Genomic DNA, 22,842 nt, shown 5'->3' with positions numbered 1-22,842 from the left:
GGCGGGAAGGCGGCGTCGCACTCGGCGGGGGCTGCAGGACAAGCTCTGTGAGAGCTCGAGGGGCGCCCCCAAGCGTCGAGGCCGGGCGCTGCACCGCCCTCCCCCGGCCAGCGGGGCGTACCGGTCGGGCGTACCGCCGGCGGCGGCACCGCAGCCCGCCCGCCCCCGGCCCTGAGGAAAGCTGTCTGCGGGCTCGGAGCCGCCCGGCGCCCGCCCCCCGCTTCCTGCCCTGCCGCCGCTGATTGGCCAGCCGCCTGCCGAGGAATGCGAGCCACTCTTTAAAGCGGCGTGCGGCTGCTGTCCTGCAGTGCCCCGGCAGCGTCGTTATTCGCTGCTGCTCGCTCGCCTGCCTTCCCTCGCCGGGACAGTCGGCGGGTGCCCGGAGGTGCGGGAGGCCGGCGCTGCCCACCCGGATCGCTCTCCCCGGAGGTAAGTGCTGAAGCGGCTCCCGCCGCCCTCCCTCTCCCCTGCGAGGGCGGCAGGGTATCTGTCTCGTCCCGGCTGCCTCCCGCCTCCGGGAAGCCTCGGGAGCCGCCGGTGCGCCGGGCTGTAGGTGCCGGTCTGGCGGCAGCACGGTGACCTTCTTCTTGTGGCTGTCCCCAGGCTGTTTAGAGGGAGCCCTGTGCCATGGGGCCAACAGCTGCGCTCTGCCTCCTCCTTCTGCTCTGCGGCTCGGAGGCGAAGCGTACTGCAGGTAAGACCAGACCCGTGCCAGCGCTCAGAGCAGACAGGGAAGGGAAGTGGGGTGGCGGAAAGAAAACGCTTCTTGGTGTCTCTGTACGCGGCTGAAATTGCGTTCGGTGGTGAAGAGTGACAAAGCTGTCAATGGACAAAAACTTAACCTAAGCATCAGCTGTTTGCGGATAGGAAACTTTCTCTAGTGTGGAGTTTGTGTAACCTTCAGAAATAAGAATGCAGTCTTCAGGGTTGAAGCACATAGCTTGTACCCCTCTGCACTGGTCAGAGGAAAGGGGGAACTTGATGTAGGAACTGGCTGAAGAAGGGATGGGGCTGTAGGCTGCTGTCATGGTGCCACAGAGGATCTGCTGCTCTGCTTGCTGTCACCCAGCTGGGTTAGGCAAGCCCCTTTTCAAGCCCCAACGCAGCAACATTGCAGCCTGGGCTTCTGCTGTCAGCTCTCCACCAGAGCCTACTGAGGTGCCAGAACAGTTACTACCTTTGTGTGTCGATCAGCAGGTACTTGGCACTCCTGTGCCGACTGGCTCCTGTACAAGAATTCGCATGAGCTGCCACACAGCAGCTCCTGGTGGGACTGCTGTATCGTTGGGGCTATGTCTGTACTCTGATGTGAGGTGCTGTATCTCACACCATATGCACTATGTATGCTAACAGTATGTTAAGCAGTTCTGAGCGTCTACTCTGCTTCTTCTTGTCCCTTGCTCATATATCTTGTTCTGATCTCCGCAGAGTCCAGGAGCGATGACAACAGCGTCTTTGATCTCTTTGAGCTCACTGGCTTAATTCGGAAGGGAGCTGGGCGCCGGGCACCCGGGGTGCACCTGGTGAAGGGACCAGAATCCTCCAGCCCTGCTTATCGCATTGAAGATGCCAGTCGCATCCCTCCTGTCCCTGACTCAAAGTTCCAAGACTTATTAGATGCCATCCACACTGAGAAGGGCTTCATCCTCCTGGCCACTCTCCGGCAAGCTAAGAAGAGTAGAGGCACGCTGCTGTCCGTGGAACAGAAAGATGGCTCTGGTCATGTCTTCAGTCTAGTGTCAAACGGCAAGGCAGGCACCCTGGACCTGAGCCTTTCCGGTGATGGCAAGCAGCAGATAGTGTCAGTAGAGGATGCCTTGCTCGCTACAGGACACTGGAAGAATATCACCCTGTTTGTGCAGGAGGACCGAGCTCAGCTCTATGTTGGGTGTGAAAAAATGGAGAATGCAGAACTGGACATCCCCATCCAGAACATCTTCACTAGGGACCTGGCCAGCAGTGCCAGGCTCCGCATTGCCAAAGGGGGAGTCAATGACAACTTCCAGGTAAGGCTTTCACTGATGTTTCGCCTAGTGTTTTCAAACACCCACCCTGAGGTGTGTTAACTACTCAATCATCCTAAATAGCTGCAAAGACGGGGAGAAGGAGCTCTGATTGTTTTGCGCTCATCTGATGCAGACCATCTCTAAATCTACTAAACTTTAGTATTGGAGTTTGAAGGGTGAAGCATTAGATTTGCAGGGGTATAACTTTCTGCAGCAATAAGAAGGCATTGAAGCTTCCAAACAGGTAGCTGTAGTTTCACTGCTCAGCTTCCGAATCCTCTTATATGAGATTCAGAAATTCCTGGGGTTTTTCCTTCCTGCCTGGAGAGCTGCCAGATCCTTGTGGTCAAGGATAAGAATGTTAGGAAGCAGGGCTTGTTATCATTAAGGAGAATAAAGCAACGTGTTTCACTTTGCCATCTGTCTGTCATGAAATTACTCCTAATAAACTTATGTGACCATAAGTGACTCCAAGCTCTCTCCATGCAAGCTGTACTTTACCTTGCAGTTGCTGCAAGTGGTTGTAATTCTTCCTCTGTCCACAGGGACTGCTGCAGAATGTGCGGTTTGTGTTTGGAACAACCCTGGAAACTATCTTGAGGAACAAAGGCTGCTCCAGCTGTAAGTTTGCAATCTTTCAAATCCAGTGACCTATTAAAAATAAGATTCCTCATTGCATTAGAAAGACAAGTTGAAACAGAACTCGGAAATATGCTGATGCGCAAATCCACGCTGCATAAGAAATATGATTATATTTCTGCAGGCAACCTAGTGAATTTGATGGCAGCTGTTTAGCGGGTATTACCATAGAATGATAAATGCACATGGTAAAAAATGCATTTATTTTATGTGCATTTGTGTCTCTTAGCCACTAGTGCGATCATTACTTTGGACAACCCTATCAATGGTTCAAGCCCAGCTATCCGCACTAATTACATTGGCCATAAAACAAAGGACATTCAAGCAGTCTGTGGTTTTTCCTGTGATGAGCTAACAAATATGTTTGTGGAACTGCAAGGGCTCCGGTCCATGGTTACAACACTTCAAGACAGAGTTCGCAAAGTGGTGAGTGTTGGTTAAATTCATAGTACCTTTCATTAACTGGCCCTTAGTGAATGAATTATAACCTGTCCTTTGAGAGCCTGGATAAACAGTAATAACTTTACTATGACTTTTGTGGAAAAAGGGTGTTTTCTGCATTAACTTCTAAATATCTTTTCTCTGCTTTTCTTCCCGATTTCTTTCCCTCCCCCTCCAAGACTGAAGAAAATGAACTCATTGCCAAAGTAGTCCAGATCACGCCCGGAGTGTGCATTCATAATGGAATCTTGCACAAAAATAAAGAAGAGTGGACTATTGACAGCTGTACTGAATGTACCTGCCAGGTGAGATTCCTCACATTCATAAATCCTCTGTATATAAATTCATGAGTTGGAATTAACAGATATTTCTAAATGACACTAAGAAAGAGCGAATCCTGCACAGAAATGGGCATACTGCCAGTAGTCAAAGAATTATTTGGTTTATTTCACCCTACTAGATCTCTGGTATAAAAGCAGCTTTCATGCAGTGTTACAACAGCAGTATTTTAGAAAATTACATATAACATCACTCTGATACAGCTTTTAAATCACTTTTAGTTCCTTAATTTGGGGAATGCCTGTATCCTTTATATAAGTCCATAAGTAAACTAAAAGTCATCATCAGTAGAACACATTCATAGTACTATTAGCTTTGCTCCCTGGAATACTTTAAATCCGCATTCTGTACTTACTGAACCTCTTGCTGGCTTAATAGGAAAAGACGTTCAAAGTATTTACCAAGTACTAGAAACTTAAGAGCTTTTTTCTTTATCTAACAAATGCTTCTAGTTGTGTTTTATAAGCAGTCACAGATTACATGGAGCAGCAGATTTCAGGGTAGCTATTTAAATCCCAGGATTGCCTGGCAACATTCTTATGCTTTGTGTTCCACTACTGTAGAGTGTTTGAAAAGTACACCAAAATGTACAATTTCTGAGTTTCTTTAAACTCTTTGCTTGCTCCCGCTGTGGAGTACCAGTCTACTGAAAAGCGTGTTAACTAGCCTGCTGCTGTTTAGAAACTAAAGACTGAATATTTGTACATATGCAGTCCAAGGCATCTCGCCAAATTCTGCATCTGCTTCTATAGATCTCTGCATCATTTGTCTTGTAATCAGAAAATGATACTGTGACTTCTGCATTTACCTTTTTCCTACCAACCCAGTTACTCAGTGTTAGCTGTAATTGCCTTAATGTGGTCATTTGCCTGGGGATATTAAAATAGTAAGCATGACAGAATTCTCCTGACCAAGCTGCTACCTTCTGGGAGCAAAACTACAGGCTGCCCTTTAGCTCTTACCGAGATTGGAGGTGTATGTTCTTACCCTGCCTGTTTGGCTTAAATATCAAAGACGTCTAAGTATAAGTTACAGATTTCATGGCTCTTGAGCAGAGTCCACCAAACTCATTTTATCTTTACTGTATAATCAGCTTAAATTCATATTAACTGAAAAGAAAGTTGGCTTCTCATTCATGTTTCATTCCCTTGAAGTCTGACCTTATACTTGAGGTATCACGTGATAGTTTTTACTCTAGCCAGCATCTGGTAGCTACTCTTGATCAACTTCTGCAAAACCGAAATACTGCTCTTGGTGGACAAATAATGAGTGAGAATGGGAGTGAGATGAAGTTGGACTGAAAATACGTGGGACTACCCTGTTGTATTAGCTCTAAATACAAGGGTCTCTACTTTAGAGGTGCTGTTGAGTCTTGAAGTGCTGCAGAGAAGATCTCTGATCACTTAACCAGGCTCCAGACATCATTTATATTCCACTTATTTCAGTTCTCATAATTCATTTTAGAACTCAGCAACTATATTACTATTTAGAACTCAGCAACTATATTATTTCAATTCTCATAATTCATTTTAGAACTCAGCAACTATATGCCGGAAAGTGTCCTGTCCTCTCATGCCTTGTTCCAATGCCACTGTGCCTGATGGGGAGTGCTGCCCTCGATGCTGGCGTACGTACTTAATGCCTTCACACTTGTATTGCAGTAGGCTTCATCTAGCTAGATCCGTGCTGCTCTAAAGTGTACAACAACTGGATATAACCTTGCACCACTGGAGTAAGGCTATCCTGATGCCTCTTTGAGGCTAATCATTTAGGTAATGCATGTGAGCACTGAAATGTTTGAGTTCTTGGCCTTTATCTTGTACAAGAAAGGAAGATGCCTGTGGCTTTTCAGGACAGCTGTGTCTCTTTTTTTGTGAAGAGTGAGAGAAAAGGCTATAGAAAAATATACAGCTGCAGTTTTATTCAGAGCTGTATCTCTCTGCAGCTAGCGACTATGCAGATGATGGGTGGTCTCCTTGGTCTGAATGGACTTCGTGTTCTGTAACGTGTGGGAATGGGATTCAGCAGAGAGGACGATCCTGTGACAGTCTCAATAACCGCTGCGAAGGGTCTTCTGTACAGACTCGGACTTGCCACCTTCAGGAGTGTGATAAGAGATGTAAGTACTTCACCTGTTCACACTGGTAATAAAATGTAGGCTGCTTTTATTGGCTTAATGTTAACAGCAAAGATTACCATGTAAGCTTTGTCACTGGGAAGGAGCAATGGCTTTAAGGATCTTGATTAATCAGGTAAAGGGTTCCAGATACCTAATGCAGTGAATAGGCATGTTTGGGCATTGCTCCCAGGGCAAAATTTGAGGCTGTTTAGATATACAGTTTCTCTAGTGACAAAACAACTTGGTCAGTGACAGTGCTGAGGCTGTCCAATACCTGTGGAGTCTGGTACAGTTCTAGTACTGGCTGTGTCCAAGGTGTTGTGCAGCTGAAGTGTGTTCTTCAGGAACTCTATTAATAACGGACATCTCTCTCTTGCAGTTAAACAGGATGGTGGCTGGAGTCACTGGTCACCATGGTCATCATGTTCTGTCACTTGTGGCACGGGCATCATCACTAGAATTCGTCTCTGCAACTCACCGGTGCCACAGCTGAATGGCAAACCTTGTGAGGGTGAGGCACGAGAAAACAAGCCCTGCCAGAAAGATCCTTGCCCAAGTAAGTGCATCCATGTCATAACTTTTAGTAGCTTAAATGGTGAACTTCCTGAGTAGTTGCTATATAGTCTAGCTCTAGTAATATTCTCCTTTTAAAATTGGGGGTGGGCTAGCTAAAACCTCAGAGGTTAGTTTCAGGTGAAACTGATATGTTTACGTGAAACTGTCTTCTATGGCTTTCCAGTAGAGTCCATTAATTCTGTCACTTATGTCTGAACAATGTCTGAGGTGCTCTCACTACAAAAGTAATAGTCCTTAGTCAGGAAGGAACTAGTTGCACCACTGAATTTAAAGCTATATGTGACTTTTAACTTTTATCTTCCTTCAGTTAATGGCAACTGGGGACCATGGTCTCCATGGGATGCTTGCACAGTGACATGTGGAGGAGGACTTCAGAAACGTAGCCGTCTCTGCAATAATCCTGAGCCTCAGTATGGTGGGAAGACTTGTGTTGGTGAAGCTAGAGGGACTCAAGTTTGCAGCAAACAGGACTGTCCAATTGGTGAGTATTCATTTTCCCACAAACATCTGAAGGTTGTGTACAACCTTGGAAATACTGATTAAAAACTTTGACATAAGTCTAAAACACAAGTGCTAGAATTCTAAACCAGCATATGAGCCAAATACAGCACTGTGGCGGCATGGCAAATGTCCCTCATCTTAACAATTTCTTACTTGTTTCTCAGATGGGTGTTTGTCTAATCCCTGCTTTGCGGGGACTACATGTACCAGCTCCCCTGATGGTTCCTGGAAGTGTGGTGCCTGTCCTCCTGGTTACCATGGTGATGGTATCCACTGCCAAGATATTGATGAGGTAAGAAGACTAGGGTTTTCCCCTTGAAAGGGAGTGAAAAAAGATGGGAAGGGAGAATAAAATCACAGTGGTTTATAATGCTAACCATTTTTTTTCCTCTATCTCAAACTTGTATTTCAGTGCAAAGAGGTTCCTGATGCCTGCTTTGTGTTTAATGGAGTGCACAGGTGTGAGAATACTGAACCTGGTTACAACTGTCTTCCTTGTCCGCCACGTTTCACTGGGACACAGCCATTTGGTCGCAGTGTTGAGGATGCCATGGCTAACAAACAGGTATTGTCAACTTGAGAATTATTCTGGGTTATGAAATCTCACAAAGTTTCTGAACCACAGAAAGCACCTATGCGTTTTAGGGAAGAAGGACTTGGCACATTTAGTAAAATACCATCCCCTGTGATTCAGAACAGGAGAAGCGTTAAGCAGTTTGAGTTCAAAAGGAGTTTTAAGTGCCTTAGAGATTTTTGTAGTGCTTGGTTCCATTTGAAAATGAATAGGGTTTGAACAAGAAAAATAATGATTAGTGGTAAGACTGCTACTGGATTTGGGGAGTGGAAGAATGTAATGTATGAGACGTTTTCCTTCCTGATCAAAATAAGCATGTACTGTCTATGTTTTCTTTGAATCTCTGGGAAAAATTAGGGATAAAAAGATGTTTCCAGTGGATTTAATTTCTGTGTGGTCTTCTAGGTCTGCAAGCCACGTAATCCATGCACAGATGGAACACATGACTGCAACAAGAATGCCAAATGCAATTACCTCGGCCACTTCAGTGACCCCATGTATCGCTGTGAATGTAAACCAGGCTATGCTGGCAACGGTATAATCTGTGGAGAAGATACTGACTTGGATGGGTGGCCAAATGAGAACCTTGTTTGTGTTGCCAATGCCACTTACCACTGTAAAAAAGTATGTTTTCCCATCTACTGTTACAACAGCTTGTCTGTCTAATAAATGTACAAAATATATTAGGTTTGAGGTGTGAAGCAAGTCTGTCTCGTTCAAGCTATTAAGCTATCCTCTCTGTCAAGTATACTGTTAGGAGACTTGCTGTTGCTTTAGATGTCCTTGCAATATGGGGGAAAAAATGAAGCCTGAGAAAACTATAAATGTTTGTTATAAATGTTCTAGGAAGACTCTAGCTTAGTCTATGCCTATATCAGCCGTGCTCTGACAGATACCTTCAGAGGAAGAAAAGAGGATAAGATTCTGAAAAGCAGCCAAATCTTTGTTTCAAAAATGGTTTGAACTATGGCCCTCTAAATTTTAGCTAGTCATTACTGTGAGGATAAGTCTGAGACTGTTACAGTAAGATAACAGTTACTTGACAGAGGCATTAGGACTTTGCCTAATGATTAGATAATACCCACTAAAATCACTGTTGTAGTCATGCCAGGAGTAACCTCATCTATATTCTTCCTCCTTCTAGGATAACTGCCCTAATCTGCCCAACTCTGGGCAGGAAGACTATGATAAGGATGGGATTGGTGATGCCTGTGACAATGATGATGATGACGATGGCATCCCTGATGACCGGGTAAGACAACACAAAAGATGAGCCTTGAGAATGTAGTTTTCCTATTCCACTTCCTTCTAAGGTGGGGTCTAGATTCTAACCTTATTCTTGAGAGGACCATAGGAAATAGCTGGTACTGACTGTTGATATGTCCAACTGCGCAAATTAACTTTCTGCAGCTGGTTGAGCTTTGAAAGTGAATAACATCTTTTTTATTTAGTGAGGGGGTTTTGTGTTTGTTTTTTATTATTTTGTTTCATTGGGGTTTTTTTGGTTGGTTTTTGGTTTTTTTGTTTTAACTTCAGCCATTTCTATGCTCAGGGAAGTAATGGTGTGTTTTGAGACAGAAGCATTCCAGGTTTAACTGTTTCTCTGCCTTTCATTTCTCCTTTCATATAGTGGTACAAGCATAAGCAGAATCTGGTTAAAGCTTTAATTGGATTCTCTTTTAAAGGCTGACTTTTTTTCCTGCTTTTGCAGGACAACTGTCCATTCATCTACAACCCACAGCAGTATGACTATGATAGGGATGATGTTGGTGACCGCTGTGATAACTGCCCCTACAATCACAACCCTGATCAAACTGACACTGACAACAATGGAGAAGGAGATGCATGTGCAGTGGATATTGATGGAGATGGTAGGTGGTCTCTAAATCACTACTTTACATGATTTTCTAATCACAGATTGTTGAAATGTACTCATTTTCATGTTTCATCCATAAACACATGAAATTTCTCCTCTGGTGGTTTCAGGACATAAGATTACTGAAATAACAATTATAGTTAATGGAAATTGACTTTGAAATATACATATTTTGGCACAGTTGAATTCTGGCTCTGCTCTTGCAGACAGTAGGGACAGAAGTGTGTGGTAGAGCTAGTGATGAGTTAAGTTTCAAAGCTTTCAAATGCTGCTTACAATGCTTTCAAAAAAATATGAAGAGTGTGATGGTTTTATGCAGTCCTGTGCAGCATGTAGCCATCTGACTTTCATTCACAAGCCCTTCTTCATTTTACAGGGGTCCTTAATGAAATGGACAACTGCCAATATGTCTACAATGTAGACCAGAGGGATACAGACTTGGATGGTGTTGGAGATCAGTGTGATAACTGTCCACTGGAACACAATCCTGACCAGGTAGGGGATTTGCATTATATAAACAGAAGGCTGGCAGTATTAAAAAGATAGTATGTTGTGTATTGTAGAAAATACCTGAACAACAAGTAGCAACTTAAATTTGACATGTTCCAAATCATTCTTATTAATTTGCCAAATGGTGCCTTTATCAAAAAACATGCCTTCGCCATTCAAACAGTTGCTAGGTATTTCCTGAAAAGTAACTCTAGTGAAGATATGTGAGACTCTTGCAGGTGCTTGTCTCCTAAATCTCTTAGGCCTGTCAGTTGTGGTGATTCTCATAGTAAGGATATGAAATTCCTGGGAGCACTGTATGAAAAATGGATAGGTAGGAACTACCTGCTTCATAGCCTGAAGAGCTGTTTTCACGTGGACACAAAGTTGCTCTTTAATCTTTGTTTCTAAGTTTGAAATGGATGCATTTCAAAAGATGCACCTTTCCTACCAGTAAGTTAAAGGCAGCACAGGTGCTTTTCTCTAAGGAAAAAGCACAAAATTCCTCTTCATAAAAGTCTAGGGGGATGCAGCCTCTCACACAATTTGCTGGTTCAGAAATGTCTGAAGCAGTAGATAAAGCCTGTGCCATCCTGTCATTTACAAGGCTGTAGTTTAATAGCTTCAGGGACATATACATATATGGAATGTTTCTAGGGTTAGAGAAGGTGTTGCAAATCAGAGGAAAGTGCAGCCTAAAAGCAGAGTTACTCAAAATATTTAAATAGATAAGCAAGACTAAGAAATTTTATATTACTACTTCCCTAAGGGTAGAAAGTGCCTGAAGAACCTTTCAGACAATGTTTCTTCTGATATTTTGAAATCTTAATATGACTCCAGTGAGGTTGGTTTGCTTGGCTTTTTTTTTTTTGAACACTTTTCTAATCAAGTTCTAGAAGCAGAAATAGTAGGTTTCAAACAGCAGAAATTAGTAGCTATTCAGACTGTGTGGTATGCCTTCTGTCTACACCAGCACCAAGGTAACTCACCATTGTTGACAAGACTCTACTAGACTAAACCCTGAGGCAGCCTCAGGGATGACTGCATTGGGTTTGTGTTGGTTTGGTTTTCTTTTTGCTTAGTCGTCTTCTGAAATAAGAAATGACTGGCTAAAATACATGATCAGCATGCACAGCAGTTCATGCAGTCCTTGATACTAAGGGAATAATTGTCTTGACTGAATCATGGGGCATGAAGAGCATTATAAGCTTTTATGATATGGTGTGGAGGCTGTAAAACAAAGACATGGTGGACTATGTTTTACTGTCTTCACCGGCTAGGTACAGAGTAGTCTGACCCTATCAGGTCCTTGGAACCAAGGAGTTGCCAGAGATGGTAGGAGGTGAAGTACCCAGTGTTCAGTATGGTAGACTAGTAATAGTCATGTGGCAGAAGGGAAAAGAGAATCAGATGACTATGCTGCTTTCTGCTGCTGTGGATTCAAATTAAAACCAGGACAATGCCAAAGCAGCCTGAAAGCAGTTAGCACAGGAAGCTTGAAGTAGGCATGTATTAATCCTAGTACCTCACTACACCCATCTTAGTTGTTGCTAAAGCAAGCAGAAATCTGTTAATTCTAGCTGTTAAGACTCCTATTTCAGCCTTTTTAAAGTGGATTTTTTTTGAGCGTTCTTTATCTTTTTCCTTTCTTAGGAAGATGCTGATTCTGACCTCATAGGTGATCAGTGTGACAACAACCAAGACATAGATGAAGATGGTCATCAAAATAATCTTGATAACTGCCCCTATGTGCCCAATGCCAATCAAGCTGACCACGACAAGGATGGAAAAGGTGATGCCTGTGACCATGATGATGACAATGATGGCATCCCTGATGACAAAGATAACTGCAGATTGGTTGCCAACCCAGATCAAGCTGACTCTGATGGTAAGATGGCCAGTATCATAGTAATACTTTAAAAGTATCTTCCAATAGTTTTGATGCATGGATTTTTGGTTGGTTGGTTGGTTTCGGGGGTTTTTTGTTTGTGTGTGGTTTTTTGTGACAGTTTGGGTTTTTTTGGTTTAGTTTTGTTTGGTTGGTTTTGTTTGTTTCTATACTAGTTAAGGTTGGACAGAACTTCCAAGTAACAAAAAGATAGTGTCTGTATTGTTATAGTACTCCTCAGGAGTAAGGAGCAATGTAAAAATGATTACATACCCAACTTATTCCTAAAGCACTATCAGGCTGGAGTGAAAGGGCATTTATACAGCAGCTGTTGTGGCTTCTGTACCGTGGCTGCCAGTAGTACCTGGACAGTCAGAGATCTGCAATTAAGATTACAACTCCGAGTTGTATGATTCGGAAGCGAACAACAATAGTGATATAATGGTGAATTACTTGTGTCCTGCAGGTGATGGACGTGGAGATGCTTGCAAAGATGACTTTGATCAAGACAGTGTGCCAGACATTGATGATATCTGCCCTGAAAATGTAGACATTAGTGAAACTGATTTCCGAAAATTTCAGATGATTCCCCTGGATCCCAAAGGAACATCCCAAAATGATCCAAACTGGGTTGTTCGTCACCAGGGTAAAGAACTGGTTCAAACAGTCAACTGTGATCCTGGCCTTGCAGTTGGTAAGGGGAAAACTTTAACTTGTATTACACAAAGACCTTACTTTGGTTTTGGGTTGTGGGTGGGGAGAGGAAGAGAACCTGGGATGTTAATGAGTTGTTTAGAATCACAAATGAGTGGCACCTAAAAATTTCTCCTTTAATGCTTCATAGGTTTTGATGAATTCAATGCTGTGGACTTCAGTGGCACCTTCTTCATCAATACAGAAAGGGATGATGATTATGCTGGCTTTGTATTTGGCTACCAATCTAGCAGTCGTTTCTATGTTGTCATGTGGAAGCAGATCACCCAGTCTTACTGGGACTCCACACCAACCAAAGCTCAAGGCTACTCGGGCCTTTCCATCAAAGTTGTGAATTCCACCACTGGTCCAGGAGAACACCTTCGTAATGCTCTGTGGCACACGGGAAACACTCCTGGACAGGTAAGAGTGGCATTTTGATAACCTACTCTTCTGCACTGTAAGAAAGGCTGTTCTTCCAACAGGGTAGGCACTGTACATGCTGATCAGAACAGCATGGTGGTCTTGGTGAAGACTGATAACTAAGTATCTGAAATCTTGCAAAATACTGTATAAAATTAACAGGACTGCATGCTGCAGACAGTCTTTTCAGCACAGTGGATCATTGTTTCTGGAATTGTGGAGTAGTTTCCTAAATGCAGTCAATTTCAAAATAATGCCTATGTTATCTCAGGTCTCTGGTTAATAAAGAAATATTCTTTTGTAGGTGAGAACTTTGTGGCATGACCCTCGTCACATAGGCTGGAAAGACTTCACTGCCTACAGATGGCGTCTTAGCCATAGACCAAAGACTGGTTACATCAGGTTAGCATCATCCTTTTATCTGAAGTCACTATCACAAGGAAAGTAGGTATCTGTAAAGATGAACCTAACAGAAGCTTATCAAAGATGGCTGACCTATTATCTCTTTTTAGGGTTGTAATGTATGAAGGGAAGAAAATCATGGCGGACTCAGGACCAATTTATGATAAAACTTACGCTGGTGGTCGGCTAGGATTATTTGTCTTTTCTCAGGAAATGGTGTTCTTCTCAGATCTTAAATATGAATGCAGAGGTAAGAAAGGCATTGCATTTAAGATGCAATATATAAATGGTTCAATAAAAATAAAATGGATCAAAAATAAGAGCTAAGAGGGAAGGTTCACCCATGATCTTTTATGGGTCAATCTCAAGTAAGTTCTGCAGGCAGAAATAGGACACCTTCCTGAAACTCTTCACAGCTAAAAGTTTAAATGTAAAAAAATCTAAATATATTTCTATCATTGTTTTGATGTATCAGAAGTCTATGTTGAGCTCCAGATATAAAATATATCTTGAATATCCTTCAAAATGGCTCTAAAATGAATCAGCACAGCTGATGGTCCAAAGTGAAAAATCAGAATACCAGCTTTAGCAAGCAAGAGGGTAGTGTCTGACATGCAAAACACTGATGTACTTAAAAGTAAGCAAAGTAGAATATTGTCCATGAACTGCAGGAATGCAGTATAGTGGAGGTATATGACTACTTCTAGGTGCCCTAGCCTTCTTAAATTATGACTTTATGTCACAGTTACATGGCTACATTGACTAGATTCCGAAGTTTATCGTGAGAAAGTACCTAAGCACTTTCAGTTGTCTTTACCAATACGTTCTTTACAAATGCCTGTAGGGATCGATGTCTTGGACATAATCATGCATAATACACAGAAATATTTGAATATCTTAATTTTTTCTTTTTTCACAGATCCATAATCACAAAGTTATTGGATCCAGAGACTATTTAAAAATGCTGGTATTGCACCTTCTGAAATGTTTAGCCTTACGAATCCTGGGACCATTATATTATTCCTTCCTTTCTTTCTGTGTAAATGCGGACTCGAAACACATGACCTGCCTCAAGAGAATGCTTTTGAGAGTATGAAAGTGAGAACATACTTGGAATCTGACCTCTGCTGAAGTGGAAGGAAACAAATGTGTCTTGCAAATGAGAATTGTCTTCACTGAACAAGCACACTTTCAGTAGGAAAGACATTTGTTTGCTGTTTATCACAGTGCAGTGTCACTGCCTCTCTAACTGGAGGTCCCATGGAGTAGCATTTTGTAAAAAGAACATCCTTGGATGTGCTGTGGACTACTTAAACTGAAGACCTTTCATTGTGTGGGGAAAAGGGATTTTGGGTGGGAGGGAGAACTCCAAGTCTTTTTATTCTTTATGGGGGAGAGGATTTTTTTTGTAATGAGGGCTGCACTGCTTTGGTTTACATCCATTTAACTTGGAGGAATTATAGTTTTATATGTCATATGTTTCAGATGAAAACACAGCCTTTCGCTCCATTTGTGGTGAGCTAGATCACTGCTCTGTTACACAGGACAAAGTAGATATCCTAAAACTGATTCCTGTGGTGGGAGGGGAGAAAAGAGGATAAAAACTGGCACACTGGATCACATCAGCTTTGGGAGAACTGGGATATACAATTAGATTTTTTTTTTTTTTTCTGATTTAGATGCAGATCTTTCTTACCTTTAAATATTTTCTTTCATACACGGTGCCAAGAAGCACCACCATCTCAGCTAGCACTTTGCTGTCCTTCAGGAAACCAGCAGGTGCTTCACCTTTTATGGTTAAAAAGGCACAAATGTAATAGTAATGAAAACATTCCATAGATGCTTTAAACCCCTCACTTTGGAGGGGAGGGGGCCTATAGATAAAATACTGAAATTGTAAAATATTTATTTTTACTTATCCTTGATGTTATAATGACTGAGGGATTATTGATTAAAGCAACAAGAAATGCGTCAAGACTATCCACCTAATCATTGTTACAAGTCTTCATGGCTGTTGGATTGTAAATACAGATTATTTATTAACTCTGTTCTATATGGAAACTAGAGAGGGTTTAGATGAGAAAAAAAGTCATCTTGTCTGGAGCAGATAGTGCTGATGTATTTGTTACAAAGACCAGTTTTCCTATAAAGGCTTTGAGGCACAGGGAGAAGTGATGGGGTGGGGGATGGGATGTTTGTTTTTCTCAGTCTGAGCTCAATGCTGGCTTTTCCTTTCTTTATGCAAGGCAGTTGGTAGCCTGGCAGGCAACTGTTGTGCAGTGCTAAAACTCGAGTCTCTTGGGATGATAGCAGTTCTTGTCTCATCCCTAGTGCTAGAGATAAGGGAATGACAGTTACAATCTTAGCAGTTATTTAGTGCTGGGAAATGTCTGCAGTGCTTTACCACTGGTCAGTGGGCCTGATACAAAACCAGAATATACCCGTCCTGAGGAGACTGCAGAGAGGCACCATGACCACACCCTGTAACCATTCAAACCAGCTGTTTGTGCCACTGCACATTCATTCGTGTAACTAGTCTTGTGTGGCAACAAAGAAGGAATTCTTCACAGACTAGACAGAATTTCAGGAGCTCCTTGCAAAAGAGGGAGAGGGCTTGATTTTCCTTAGCAGAAGACCCTTCCCCAACAGAAGGGGCAGCATCTTTATACCTATTCTATTTCCTTGTCTTTTCAAAAAAAAAAAGGAAAATAACACAGTGAAAGTTTTACGTACAAATATTACCTCATTGTTGTGTGACTGAGAAAAACCTTTGGATAAAGCAGAGTTCAAATGTCTAACAAACTTTAAAGCTACTGTAGTACTAAAATGTTAATGCTGTACATAGTCAGAATTTCTTTGCAGAAAATGTATTCCCAGTAAGGAAATAGCATTGGAAAAAAAAAAAAAGTTGGATACAATTGTTGTGTTATATTTTTTCCCGTCATCTTGTATACCATTGCTTGTATTTTTATAAATTATTTTTCTCATTGCCATTGTAATAGTTAATCACGTAATTGTGTAGATAGGCTATTTAAATAATTTATCATGAAATGCTACCTGTAGAGTTAGTATTTCTATTTTTATAAAATGTTTGCACACTGAAGATTTTTTTTTTTGCTTCCCTCCTCCAGATGTTTTTGCTAGCATAATTTTCTAAGAACATGCTTTTTTGTAAACATTTTTAACCATTTTCCATTTTAAAGTTGTGTAAGTAAGTTGTACAATAAAGCTTCTTACATCCAAAGAACAATAAATCAACAAGGACATTTATATTTTACACCTTTGAGCCATAGTTTTATTCGTGTTTTGTAGTATCAGTGATTCACCAGAGGTATGTTATTTGTCAAATTTGGTTTCAAAGCATGCTGTCTCTACTCTCTTTACATTAAAACTATGATGAGGGGATGCACCTCAGCTTTCACTCCAGCTTTGACCTGAAGACTCTCCTGCCTGGACAGCTGGCAAATTGGATTCTGAAGGCTTCGTTGAAGACTTCTGTAACTGCAGACACAGCAATGCTGCCCATGATGCAGCCACAAAATACTCGAGGGATTTCAACCATCTCCAGCCAGGCATATCCCCTATTTCCCTTTCATAGGAAAAGAAGCAGCATGATAGCTGTTAACATCTCTTCTAGACTGAGAGTGCTAGTGTGATCAAAAAGCTGATGGCGTAGCACTGTGGCAACTGCTGGAACTTGCTAAAAATAAGAGCATTTAATAGTAGTTGTTCCATCTTTACTTGCAGCAGCAGGTTGTCCAATAAGCCTTTTACCAAAGCCAAGTGTTATATTAGAAGCGCTAGATACCCACATAAGAAGTGTATTTAGGGGATCCTGCAGGTATACAAAAAAATCTTTACATCTACTTTTCCTGATGTTGAAGAGCCCTGCTCTATGACATTTTCCCTATTTTTATGTCACTAAACTTTTGAGAACAGCCCCAAATATTTGATTTTATCCTATTAGGAACAAAGAGAAAAAAGACAAAAATCTTGACCTTTTGCTTCCTGCAGTTCTGGTCTCAAACTCTCTTCTTGCTTCCCAGGAGCACCAAGACTGAGAACTACAAACAAAGAAATTTCCCACTTGGAGAAGTCTCTTTACTGTGCTTGCAGGAAAAATGTGTTACTCTGGATTTAGAAAGCCAGTAAGTCATACGAACAGATGTATCCATGTATACATATATGTAGTTCTGGCCCAAAGTTTAAAGCTGCTGATGTGGGAGAAGATCACCATGGCAGCCGATTCCAACAACCTTGACTGAGCCCAAGACAAACTTACTTTCATGGTAATTTGTTGCATGCATTTAAGTAGCTAACATTAGTGTAGTATCTGAATTGGGATGATACACGCCTTAGAATAAAAAAGGCAAGCCATGTGGCTTGTGTTAAGCCATAGGTTAAGTCCACCCTCTTGTTTCTTGGGAAGTGCAAACCAGTAAGAAACAAGAAAGAGCTGTAGTTGAGATAATTAGGCCTGTACTTGCCCAAAGAAACAACTGTCAAAAACCAAACAGGGAAAATATCCATACTTACCAGGCAAAAAATCCATAGGTGAAGCCTGTGGGAAATATGCTGTTCCCAGCTCCCTTCAGACTCATCAGTGGGCCACATAAGTTTACCAACTAATACATGCTGCTTCTAGCGTTACTGGGTACTTGGCCAACTTTTTTTGCATAAATAATCTTTGAGCTTCAAGCTATTGCAGAGTGCAATGTTTTCTTACTATAGTACACTATTCTCAGAGTCCATGTAACTACAGTAGCTGAAATTTTCAAGTAGTCACCTGCATCAAAGCTATGTTCAGGAAATGTAGTAGTTTAACCTGTAGATTTCAATAACCTGTAGATTTCAATTTCAATAAATATGGAGATAAAGGGTGAAATAACTGTAGCGAGATCTGCATCTTAATGACAACAGCGCACTTTTTACTGATCTTGTAATGATTTTGTAGTGAAGTCCATAGTATGGTAATTGACTGATTTTTCAACATAAACTCATTTTGGAAAGCATTGCCAAGATAATAGAAGAGAGCATCTCCCATGTATCCACAAAGGGAGTTCTAGCTCTTATTTCTCATCTTTTCCAAGAGAAAAAACACAGGTGCCCAAAGTTGTACACATATTTAAACAGAGTTATGACAAGAGGAAGAGAACTCATTAGAGAAAAGTGTTTGGCAAGAAAAAGTCTTCAAGATAAAATCTTCCACAGGAAATCCACAGACAAGTATCACAGAGAAACTTGGATTTTCAAATTTAGACAAACCCTAGAAAGCCCAGCCATCCTTCTTTGTCTTTAATCTTTCAACTGCTTTCTGCTGCTAGCCTAGGCAATACATACAAGAACTAAACTGGGTGCTGCTTAGATGTTGTGCCAGTCTCCCTTGATGACTCCACTCACAAAATGTGTATGGAGAAACCATTTTAGTGTTATTGTAAAATTAGAGTAGAATGCCTCTGGAAAAACCCTTCCCACCAAAACTATGCATACCAAATACACTAAAGAAACAATAGGAAAATAATGGCACAGAACAGTGTTTCCACAAGAAAATTGCAAATTTTAAGTGTGGTTGGGGGGGAAGTTCCAAATACAAAATGCCTATAAATCAAAACTATTCATGCACTTCAGCACTCTAAAGATTAATACACACTTGTGGGTATTCTAGTTTGCTGGGGGGTTGTAAAGCATAGTAGATAGGATACCACAGATGCAACTGCAAGCAGTGAACTATTTCACGTAGCTTAAATGACAGGGAGCCTTTTATTCTAACTACTGCACCTGGATTCCAGCCAATCCCCCAGTGAAATGCATAATTGGATAACTGTAGGTTATAGCATTAGTAGCATTCAAGTGCTTCTATTCTATTTAAAAAGGAAACAGTTTCAGGACCTTTAAATCTCACTACAAATAAAAGAGCAATTATTTCTCAATAAATACATCTGTTGAAAATTATTTTAAAAAAAAGTAAAAAACAGTTATTATTTTTCCTGATTTCAGAAACCTTCCTGATTTAACAACTTTCCAAGTGTCTGCCAAACCACCTTGTCTTCTTTGTCTACCCTTCAAACTGTGAGACACCCAGACATGAGGCTCTTTTCTGGCTGGTGGGATCGCTCTTGAAAGCGTTAACAGTGTACAGTGCACCTAAAAAGCAAGAGAGAAAGACCTAGGCTAAAGCCTTTCTAAGAGACATAACAAAAGGAAGAGGTGCACTCATATTATTTGATGACATTTTTTCTAGAAAATAGGGTTCTTTAACAAAATCTTAAAATTCTTATCAGTGCTGAAATTACAGGACTGTAGTGGCAAATAACAGCCTCTCACCTACCCTCTCTGATGTGGAGGTAAAATTGCACCCTTTCTAGCACATGAATTACTGGCATTCTTTTTCGCACTTCCAGACTAGTCTTTGCTACTCTGATGACATGTTTAAGCAGCCCTTTCCTCTCTGATCTATGCAGCAGATGATTTCTGCACAGCCTGTTTTCACTCTCTGCTCAGCATGTCCACTGACTCTGCAGGAGTTCTGCTCGGGAAGTGAGGGAAAGCATGCACTACAGCCCCACAGAGTGGATGCCAGCCATCATCTGGCTTGGAAAAAGCATTTGGCTGAAAATTTCTGTGGGGCATTTTACCCTCCTCTTTTTCATTTTTTTTAGGATGAAGCTGGAAGTTTTTCACCCCTTGATAGAATTACTTCAATTTAAACTTGAATTCTGGACATATAAGAATAACTTCTCTCCTTTTATCACTGTTATCAATAGTCAACAAGCTTTTTTTTTTTTTTTTATATCAGGATATTTAGTCTATCGCTTTCCTTTGAAATGAAAAAGACCCTTAACTGCTCTATATCTGCATAATAACTATAAAGCTGGACTGAAATCCTTCTACCATTACAGTATACTGAAATCAACACTTTTAATCATCTGACTCAAATCTATGTTTTATAGTATCCATTTTATGTGATATGTATTATATTAATATATATAATTTATATATATTTATATATAAAAACAGACATGAGGTTATGAAAATGATTCAATCACCCTTATTTTCTACTTTCAAAGGAAAACATTATAGAGCTTGTAATTTTAAAGGGCAAATCATGCAGCATCAAAACATGCCCCCTAAAGTAAATCAGTATCACAGCTGAGTACCGTTCACCACAAACACCAGCACTATATGTATATTATTGGGGAATCTCAGTGACAATGGCAGAATGGCTTGGTCATATATTGCTCAGCAAATAGATGCAAGCACACCAAAATATCCTCTTCATGGGTATGTTGCTTTTATTATTATTAATTTTTTGGAACAAAATTATCTATCTTGTGCTGTAAAATAACAAGATAAGGAAGAAAAGGAAGTTAAGATAAGGAGCACAAAACAGCATAAATCCATGTGCACACTTTAAATTTCTTATTCCTCAAGTTATCCTCAGGATAACTTTAAAAATCAGTCTCCTGTTCTTGCTGTGTTTTGGGATGAACAGACCTAGGGAAGACTGTAAAGAAGCTAGTTATCAGAATCTTTCACCAAATACAACTTACACTGAATAAAGTTATATATTTTGGGAAACCTGCTTCCAAATCCTCAGGCTGCAAGCGATAATTCATTTAAATATCTTAATCATCACTGCTGTATTATTCCCCCAGGAGAAGCTGCCGCATTCCAGTGCAGCTGGAATTCAAGTGGCGAGCCGACTGAGGGGTTATTGCAGGTCACAACAGTGAGACACTGAAAAAACAAAGAAAAATCCATGAAACCTCCTGGGCTCAACTTTCATTTTACCCTGACATTGTGGATGCTTCAGCAAATTACCTTGTCATTATATTTTATATAATATCTCTGTTATTCTGTACCTCATAACAGTAACTATGTTTTACCATATATTTTTATCTATCTCCTACACTTTTGCTTAAAACTGATAATTAAAAGAAGGGTTTGAGCTTTTATTTCACCTGCAACATCAAGCAAGAAATAAAATCTTCTCACATATCCTGTTATTTTATATAATGGAATAGAAAACAAGCACAGATAAATATTAGACCATTAGTTTTTGACAGTCTCTGAGACCCTCTGTGCCTTTGGAATAGCATTTCATGAGCACTAGGTCCCTGCAATTTGCAGTGCAGGATGCTTGGCACTTTCCAAGACCTGAAGTAAAGTAACAAGAGTTCCTGTTGGAATTAAGTCAATAATGATTCAAACTTACTGCTTATCCCTGAAATGCCAGATGTGAATAAAGGGTTGTATTCATGGCTTCAGGAATGTTATAAGGCTTAGCCAGAGAACGGTGCTAGAAAAATCTTTCTCATAACAGTGAGATATATAAGAAAAAAAAAACACCAGGAAAGTAAGAATTAATTAGTATTTCTCTTTGTATATGTTGTAGATATTTTACATATGATCTTGAAACACAACTTAGTTTTCTTCCAAAACTACCCAAGCACTTCAACACTGTTTTTGAGAAGGACACTGTAAAACACAAATTCCATATAAAAGTTGTTGGACTGTGGAAAGTTCACAGTAGAGCTAGTGGACAGTCCTGCAGAAGTATCACACAGGCACAGAAAATAGTCTTGAAAAAACTTGCCGGTATTGCTTAGATTATATTTATGGTAAAGAGATTATGACACAGGCTTAAAAAGTTTAAGGAAGACAAGAAATACACATAGGTGAGATTTGCAAAGCTCCATGAAATGTGCTTACAGCAATCCTGTGCAGAGCAACAGGACTACGCAGAACGCCCAGTATCCAGGGGTGTGTTATTGCTGTTGCAGAACAAGTTAAAATATCAGAAAATAAAACAACATACAGCAGTTGTTTGTTACAAATATAATGTTTCGTTTAAGTTTCTTAATTCAAAGAAAGTAGGTTAGATTCTGATCTCTATTGCATCCACACAATTACAACTTCCTACAAGAGTGTACATCCACTCAGACTGGCAACTCTGTGAGATTAAAATCTCAAAATGTTCATTATTTTAAACACTCAGATTAATTTAAGTAAACCGTATGCTGTAACACAGCCATTGTATCATTAATGTTCTAGCCATACATCTTTTCTCATTGGATGCTAAATGCCTAGTAAAATATCAGAGAAAGAATTTGTCTTTTTAGTTTGTGTCAAATGAGAGCATGTCAATGGGAAAATCTATTCAGTTATCTTTGCTAGAATATCTCTTCTGCCTCAAAAAAACCCAGCCAACCAACCAACCAACTTAAAAGAGATCCATTTTTTTATGTCTTTTTATTCTGACACTACAATGCATGAAATAAAAAACTATCAGCTCAGTAAATAAGTAGAAAAATCAGGAGAAACAGTAGCTATAGACAAGCAAAAACTTGTAGTGTATTTGTATTACCTCAAACACAAGCCAGCTGTATTACCTTCCCTCCAGCCAGCCATTACTATAAGTTTTCACAATCCAGTAACTGCCAGAGCAATCTTCTGAACTCGTTCACCTTTACCCACACCAAGCCTTCATAAGGGACTGCGATCTGTCATAGCTCAGTTTTACTTCCTAGAGAGAGTAAGTAAGTCTGTTTGCTACATGGTTACACCCTGCAGGATGAAGAATAGGACACAGCTGAGCAGAGGGGTGTTGATGTGGAGGACTTCTGCAACCTTTTACCCTCGATCAAACCAACGACCCAGTAGAAAGCCCCAAGGCAGAAAACTGGGTACATGACTGGGTTCTTCACTGATTCAGGGCTCAGCAGTCAGATAGGTTCTGAGCTCCAGCAAACTACACTGAGATAGCAGAGGCCAGGCTTTGCCTAACTTCATGAAAAAAAAAGTAGATTGTGAGTAAAGGAAGAAAAATGAAATTACTATATACGTTTCACATCCTCTCTAACAAAATCCCATCTG

The 22,842-nt window shown here is 40.8% G+C and overlaps 1 protein-coding gene across 1 annotated transcript; it reads left to right on the top strand.

Annotated features, from left to right (window-relative positions):
* Positions 1 to 410: 410 nt before the first annotated feature.
* THBS1 (thrombospondin 1) lies at positions 411 to 14,797 on the top strand. Its single transcript, XM_057420020.1, has 22 exons — positions 411 to 429; positions 604 to 694; positions 1,429 to 2,006; positions 2,552 to 2,627; positions 2,875 to 3,071; positions 3,266 to 3,391; positions 4,959 to 5,052; positions 5,371 to 5,544; positions 5,924 to 6,100; positions 6,428 to 6,601; positions 6,786 to 6,913; positions 7,034 to 7,186; positions 7,601 to 7,819; positions 8,340 to 8,447; positions 8,907 to 9,066; positions 9,448 to 9,566; positions 11,214 to 11,448; positions 11,915 to 12,142; positions 12,293 to 12,564; positions 12,869 to 12,966; positions 13,077 to 13,216; positions 13,886 to 14,797. The coding sequence occupies exons 2-22, from the start codon at positions 628 to 630 to the stop codon at positions 13,891 to 13,893; spliced, it is 3,531 nt and encodes a 1,176-aa protein (XP_057276003.1). The 5' UTR covers positions 411 to 429; positions 604 to 627; the 3' UTR covers positions 13,894 to 14,797.
* The last annotated feature ends 8,045 nt before the right edge of the window (positions 14,798 to 22,842 follow it).

This window comes from Pezoporus wallicus, unplaced genomic scaffold (genome assembly GCF_028554395.1).
Source record: "Pezoporus wallicus isolate ANWC-B61680 ecotype Strahan unplaced genomic scaffold, APGP_CSIRO_Pwel_v1 contig_5418, whole genome shotgun sequence".
NCBI classification, from domain to species: Eukaryota; Metazoa; Chordata; class Aves; order Psittaciformes; family Psittacidae; genus Pezoporus; species Pezoporus wallicus.
This window is presented reverse-complemented; position numbering and strand designations above follow the sequence as displayed.